Source organism: Teleopsis dalmanni, chromosome X (assembly GCF_002237135.1).
Source record: "Teleopsis dalmanni isolate 2A chromosome X, ASM223713v2, whole genome shotgun sequence".
In the NCBI taxonomy this organism is placed as follows: Eukaryota; Metazoa; Arthropoda; class Insecta; order Diptera; family Diopsidae; genus Teleopsis; species Teleopsis dalmanni.
In genome coordinates, this window is record NC_051848.1 from 47,289,334 (window position 1) to 47,297,062 (window position 7,729).

The 7,729-nt window shown below is 28.9% G+C and overlaps 1 protein-coding gene across 3 annotated transcripts in view; it reads right to left on the bottom strand.

The window, feature by feature from the left end:
* Positions 1-1,003: 1,003 nt before the first annotated feature.
* The window catches only part of LOC119687946 (calponin homology domain-containing protein DDB_G0272472), a 90,602-nt gene continuing 83,876 nt past the window's right edge, over positions 1,004-7,729 (bottom strand). For all 3 annotated transcript variants that reach the window (XM_038102509.1, XM_038102510.1, XM_038102508.1), the window contains exons 12-14: positions 7,479-7,655; positions 7,270-7,422; positions 1,004-1,129 (exon numbers count right to left, since the gene is read on the bottom strand). In XM_038102509.1, coding sequence (XP_037958437.1) covers positions 1,064-1,129; positions 7,270-7,422; positions 7,479-7,655 — 396 coding nt within the window. In that variant the 3' untranslated portion in view covers positions 1,004-1,063. The remainder of the gene's footprint in view (positions 1,130-7,269; positions 7,423-7,478; positions 7,656-7,729) is intronic.

The following is a 7,729-nucleotide window of genomic DNA, read 5'->3' on the forward strand; positions in this document are numbered from 1 at the left end:
AAACAAATAAAAAAAAATTCAGAGAGAATTCAATACATTAGTAATATTAATATATTGTAATATTAATATATATATTAACATATATATTTACCTAAAAATTATAAATATTTGCTTTAAAGCATAAATCATTAAAATGTTAGTTTTTTATTAATTTCATTGAAATTTATAATTTATATTAGTTATGTCGTTATATAAAATATATCAATATGTTTAAATATGTTTAAATTTCGACATCTAAAAATGCATATGCTCAGTTCAAACAGCAGAATTGTATAAATAAATACTTTTATAAATATATAAATAAAATAGAACATAATTTTACGTATAACTTAAATTACTAAAATAATAAAATTATTACAATATTTGTATTCGAATGTCATAGTCCTTCCAAAATGTTATCACAAGTTGGGTATGTATAAGGTTTGATTCTAAACAAGTACATATAAGATACATTGAGTATATTTAAAAATACAAAAGTTTATATAAAGCCAAAGAAAATTCGACTAATAAAACCACTGTTTATATCTAATATACACATTATTTGCGTTAATATTTTTCATTCATATTTTTTGATTAATTACTCCGTTTTTAAAACAACGCTTAAAGACAAAAAAAAAAACAAATACTTAAAAAAGTACATATATCTAAATACATAAATATATATATATATTCATGTATATATATATAGCATAAAATATAGCATATCATGTTTTAATCTAAAAAGGCGTATTTTCTATTATTTTTATTTAATATAAAAATATTTTCTGTTTCAATGCTATATTTTGCGATTTTGGTATTTGTAAAAAGAGTTATATACATATCTAATATGCTAATTAAGTTAATTTTATTTATTTTTAAATTCATTTCATTTCAACTTTGTATTTTTAGCACGAATATAATTCAGAAAATTCAATTATTTGAAAATTGCTACATATTTTCTAAATTTTTCTTAATTTTGTTTCAAATTTTAGTTCGTATGAAAACGTAAAGTATCAAAATATTAATAATTCATTAATTGATGTAAAAAAAATTGTGATTTTAAAACTGATGTCCTTTGAAGAAATTATTTAAGACGCGCTACCAAATGACTGGTTTTAGCCTTATCCGATTTTCTATATGCGTCCACTTGCTGCAAATAAAAAGAGTATATGTAAGATATTAAATATTTTCAAATATTTGTTAATAAAATATTTTTTTGCAAAAACAAAACAAATGAAAAAAAAGTGATATATAACTGCAAGTCATTTTTATAAATATATAGAGCACCTTTGGAATTGTGTGAATTTATGAAGAAGGAAAATTCGTTGGAAGTAAATATTAATAAGGTATTCTATACAAAAACGAATAAAAAAAATTTCACCAAAACTTATGAAATATTTTCCAAATAAATTTCGTTTTGAATCATTATAACTTTTGAATACATTAAAATATAATCAATCACCAATTAAGTATACATAATAAATAATAAAAGAAAATACGACTGTTTACCGATTAACTTTTTTTTGAGATACAAGGGAATTATTTCGACTACATGTTTTTTCTGGAGTAGGCTTTTCTTTGATACTATATATTTGACAGTATATATTTGAAGGCCTAAGATCAACATAAAATGGCGCAGATCAACACTAAACAAAATTAACACCCAATCCACACACCTTGGCAGATCATACATCAATATTGTTAAGCTCAAAGAAGTGGCAGTAAGAAGACAAAGATAGAGGCAATTTGTAGATAGCCTATGCCCAGTATAGAGACAGCTTGGAATCGTGTTACGCCAAGCAAGGCTTAATAATATATAATAAATATATTTCATTATATAATGGAAAGGGACAAAGATGTTTAATAACTTGTATTTACTATTATATAGCAGTAGAAATCTATGTACTATGTACAATCTATGTACTATGTACAATCTATGTACTATGTACAATCTATGTACTATGTACAATCTATGTACTATGTACAATCTATGTACAATGTTTATCATCTATGGTATATTAATTTTACTGAAATATGACCTTTTATGAAATATGATCTTTTGTGCAGCTTTTCCCCAACTAGTCCAATTCCAAACATTTGAGAAATTTTGTGACAAATTTGTGGGCCATATTTTAGCTCGGTGTTTAGGGTTTAAAACACCACTGCCTAGATAGCTACGTCTACGTAAGACGCTATATCAGTTATATAGTTTATGAAAAAATTAAGTTTCATATATAAATAACAAAACAATGCTTAACTTGATTCAGTTATTCAGAATTTCTTAAGTTCTATCGCATCGTACAGTAAAACTAACTTTTTAATGAAAAAATGCAGGGGGAGCAAGAACTGTAAGACTTACTTTCAGACCAGTGCCACACCTTTTTTACGTTAGATATTTCTTTTTTTTTAAACTTAGTATGGTTTTTATATTTACGTACAAATTTTCGAGTGTATGTAGGGATTTCATATTAACTAAGTTTCATTCAAGAAAACATTTGAAATATATTTAAGTTATTTTTAACAGCATATATCTCTTTCTCTAAAACTTTCCAAAATAGCTCAAAATTATTAAAAAATAAGAGTTTTCTACTTTCGAGGGTGTTGCGACACGTCTCAAAATCACTTTTTTTTACAAAATTTTTTTCAATTTCTTTTTCCGTTGTACTAAGATACTAGAAAATGTTATAGCCAATGTGATCAAAAAATAAAATATGTGTTCCCATACAACTGAGGGCCACATTATTACATATGCGGGCAGTTTTTTATTTGGTTTTTTTTTTTGTGTTTTTAATTTAAGTTCACAAAGTTGCCTATTAATATGTTTACGCTGTTTTAATTTTAATAACCGTTAAATTAAAAAAAAAAAAAAAAAAAAAAATATATATATATATATATATTCAAGACGTCAACAAAACATCAATTGTTTCTCTTTCTTTTCATTTAATTTTTTATTAACAGCTATAAATATTTAGCAAAATTTCGTTTTATGACGAAAAGAAACTATTTTAAAGCTGAAGGGATACAAATAAAAATGAAAAGACAACAACAACAATTTTAGTTAATTTATAGAAATTTACTATTCAAACAAATTATATACGGACTATAAACTTATTAAAAAAAATTCTAATATTTCCTTAGACCACTGATGATGATTACAGTATTCGAAACAGCGTTGTACGGTCAGACGAATTTCAATAAATTAACTAAAATTTTTGTTGTTGTCTTTTCATATCTATTCGAACCCTTCTATACACAGTTATGTTCAGCACATGTTAATAACGAACATTTTAATTATGGCAACACCGAAAAGAAATTCAGCCATTTCCTTAGATGATAAAATTTTCCGTGTATTTTGTAAAGATTGTCTATGACAGCGATTTCAAATCAATGGCACGAATATCACAAGTATAGCATATATAAAAAAAACACAAGTATGACTGCACGCCATGCGGACGTATGGTATTTGTTGAGTTTCACAATAAATTTATAGTAAGGTTCGCCACCGCTGGTCTAGGGTGTTAATACTACGATTTACGATTTCTTAAACATCAATTACGTTTTCTTAAACATCAAAAGATTGTTAAAATACAGTGTTTAAGTTGTGTTTGACACAACTTATTTATAAAAAAAACAAAGCCATTTACAAAGTTATTTAGTTTGTACTTAGTTTCTTGAAAGAACCAATTTTGGTAAATAAGTTTTTTGGAAGAAAATTTAATTAAAATAATATAATTGTTGCAAAATAAAATTTTTAGGACATATACACAGTAGCAAAAATAAACGTAATTTATTATATTTATTTAAAAAAAAATTCTTCTTTTTAGTCCTTAAATTGTTCACTGTATGTAACTGATTTGTTTTTGGATAAAAGCTGATACTTGCTTTCTATCTCCAAATAAATATTAACTCTTATTATACTTACAACCATATCATTTACAGTATTGCTCTATAAAACATTATAGATCTATATTTATAATAGAAACGCCCTATGATGGAATAAGGAACTGGATATTTTGCGCAAAAAAATCCATCAGCTCTTTAATAGAGCCAAGTCCAGCAAGGGCTGAGCATAAAAGTGCTTACAATAAGAAATTGAGGAAATCAAAGAGAAAATTATAGAGAGGAGACACTGCGAAGAGATTGAAACACTTCCAACAGTTGCGAGACTCTAGAAAGCGCTCAACGAAGATCACCAAAAGGGCTTCTCTACACTAAAAAAGACTGACGTAAGCTTGACGGAAAGTGTGGAGGAAACGAAATAGTTATTGCTGGACATTCATTTTCCATGCTGTGCCATGTATGTTGAGGCTACGGAAATCACCGAGGATACTCGTTTCTTAGTGGTTACTTGAAGAGCAAACAAAGTTTGTCGATTTTGTTTATTTCGTTTCTATCAAATACACAGGTGTGGTTGGTTCTGCATTCCGGTTTGACTTAAGTTCTGAGCCTTTATTCTCCGCTCTCATTGTAGCCTTTTCTTCTTGCCTAGCTCTAATTGTCGTTTTTCTGTATCGACAATGTTTTCTGTATCTCTCGCGTCACTTCACACATCTCTCTCAATCCTTATCCAGCTTTCTTTTATCTTGTCTCATTCTTATATCTCTCTTTTTCGCTTTTATCGTAGTCTCTTTTGGCTTCATTTGTGCCTCTCTTTTACCTCATCCCTGCCTCTTTCTCTTAGCACTCCTTTTCCGTCACTTGACTTTCTCTTGTCTCATCTCTTATTCCCGTTTCTTTTGACTTCTCTCCGCCTCACTTTTGCATAAAATAAACATTTTTTAGTAGAATTTTCATCTACTTCAATACACTTGTTCCAACAATCCTCCAATTAGTGGATCTAATCTCAGTGATTTTCTGCAATTTCTGCGCAATACCTCTCTGCGTTTGTTGAAAATTCTTAAAGACGATAGAGTTGTGGGTTTGGAAGTGTGCGAAGAAACACAAGAGAACAACAATTTCTTATTCATAACAACAATTCGTCATTTCAGTCACTAATTTTACCGATGTTTTATATCGAAAATAAATTTTTGTTTGTAATCATATTTTCTTTTCGAAAATTTAAATCCAATTGATCCTTAAGATGATTTCTCGTTTTAACAGTTTTAAAATACTCCATTAAAAAATTTCTTTTTGCATCCTAAATTTTTGATGCCTACACTGTGTGGACGATATCTGGACCTGAACACACTTTTGAGCCAAAAAGCCAAGTTTATAGTAGATTTCAAGTAATAGTGCTACCATCAAAATCTTATTAATAGTGGTGAAACAACATACGAAATAATTTCTATTCTTTCTAAAATGATTTTGTCAAAAATATCTTTTTTAGAATTGTATTAAAATCTGTTTTTGTGCATTCTTACCGAAACTAGTATCTACCATATTTCATATATAGTTTTTAAAATACAACACTTGACACAAAATACAGTTAACTGTACTTAATGAAATGAGTAGGAGTCATTCTCTTTCGGTCAATCGATGAACTTATTCTTCGGTCATATCCTATATTTTGGGACGTTACTTCACTTTGAACGAAAACAATGAAAATTTGTGCTATAGAAACAAAATGCGGAAAAAGAATTAAGCAACCCACGTTAATAATTTATGTATGTAAGAAAATGCTGAAAAGCACATGAGACTTCTCATCTAAGATAACACATTGGATATATATGACAATTTAACCAATCATTTTTAATGAAGTTTTAGTCCGGTGAAACATAATAAAAAAGTGATACACAACAATTTAATAAAAAAAAAACTCAAAAAGTGGAGGCCATCTGTACACTAAGTACTCTTATCTTCACCGATTCGGCTACATTTGAAACCATCATTGACCAATTTTTTACGGGCATTTACGTAAAATTTTCAACAGCAAGAATCGTAAAAAAAAGCAAAATTATCATTCAATTAGCTCAACAGTGTAGAGCTAAATAAAATTAACTACTATAATATATCCACGTAAAATCAAGATAAACTGTTTAACATAACACATTAAATACATGTACAGTGAATTCAATTAATTGCAAGCTCCAGTCGAAATAATTTATCGCAATTTTTTATTTTTATATAGACACCTTTAATTTGTATCACTAAGGACCAAAAATTCTGTGTTACACTCAGGTCCAACTAGCCTAATCCACCCTAACTTCATATTGAAAATTTGTGTCATAAGACGTATAAAAGAGTCTTTCAGTTTATGAATACATCCGTTCCATCACCCATTCTGTCACTTGTTAATAATCATAACATTATAGTTAGTTAGTTAGTTGTGGTGAAGGGAGGACGAATCCTCCTCAAATAGCTAAGGATGAAAGCCGTTTTGAGTCCACAAAAACCTCGTAATAGTGGGTAGTAGATAGAGGGTCAAACTAGAACCAACCAGAGGCATTAACAAAGGCAAGAATCTGGCTAATGCTGATGCTGGAGATATCGCTAAGTGAGTTGAAGAAAGGGGCCCCTAGAAACTTAAACCTAGTTCTGGCCAGACCTGGACAAAAACACATCAGGTGTTCTGGTGTCATTTTTTCAAGTATTGGTAGACACGCACTACATGAGGTACCACAGGGAAGGCCAAGTCGGGCTCCATGCCGTCCTATGGACCAGTGACCCGTAAAGATAGATACTAGCTTAGAAACCTCAGATTTGTTTCTACAGATTAAGATCATAACATTACAATTATTAACAACGTTGAGCGATGAGAACATTGCTTTTCGATGGGAACAAGTCATAGTCTGGTGGAGCAAGGTCTAACAAATACGCCATTTTATTGTATAATCTTTATTTGTAAATTAAGAGTATTTCTCTGAAGTGATGAAGAATATTTCATCACAACTTACTTCAAGCGTTACTAAAGCGCTCAATGAGTAAAGTACTATTGCACCGGTGCCTATACGGTAGCGTATCCCGACATAAGCCGACTACACAATTGTCCAGTTAAATTGAAGATGGAATTTACTTATCACTTTCTGCGAGTCTGCCCAGGACTATTAATAAAGAAATTTAGAAGATAGTTTCCACAGAGGCATAGAGCATATGGATATAAAGTAGATTTATCAGATCTCCTTAACTTTATCTGAAAGATCAAATGGCTCAACAAGTATAGAACAAGGACTTACTATATAATAAAAACAATGATTAGAAAACTTTTTTTTCGGCAATTTGAAGCTATTGCAATAAGCAATAGACGTTTCTAGATGCCATCTCTTGCATTTGTTTTAATCAATTTAAGGAAATTTATTAATGCACATAATTTATTTTACTAACAAACCAAAAACATTAACTGATTTTACTTACTTCTATATCGAAAGTTTTGGCTAATAAATTACGCATCTTGTTATGTTTATGTATCAAGACGGTAAAGCAAGGCAAAACCACAACGTCCATTTCATGAGGTAATTTTGTTAAGTTTATAACAATATCCTTATACTTGTCAAAAACAAGAGTATCCTGAAATTCAAAAAAATAATAAATATTTTCAATTTTAAACAAATATTTATACTTGCCTGATTCTTCTTATTGTTCAAGCTAAAGAAACCAATTGCTGCTATAATATCAATAATCACAGCTTTGCCATCGCTATTGGCGTTTGCTCCTTCAGGATAATTGTTAACACAATGTCTCAAAAGAATGTCGATGCAATCAAGAAGTTGACATTTCATTTTTTCACATTGCAATATTTCCTACAAAAAAACAAAATATTTATTCATTTATTTATTTAGTTTTTGAAATATGTATATATATATATATAAATAGT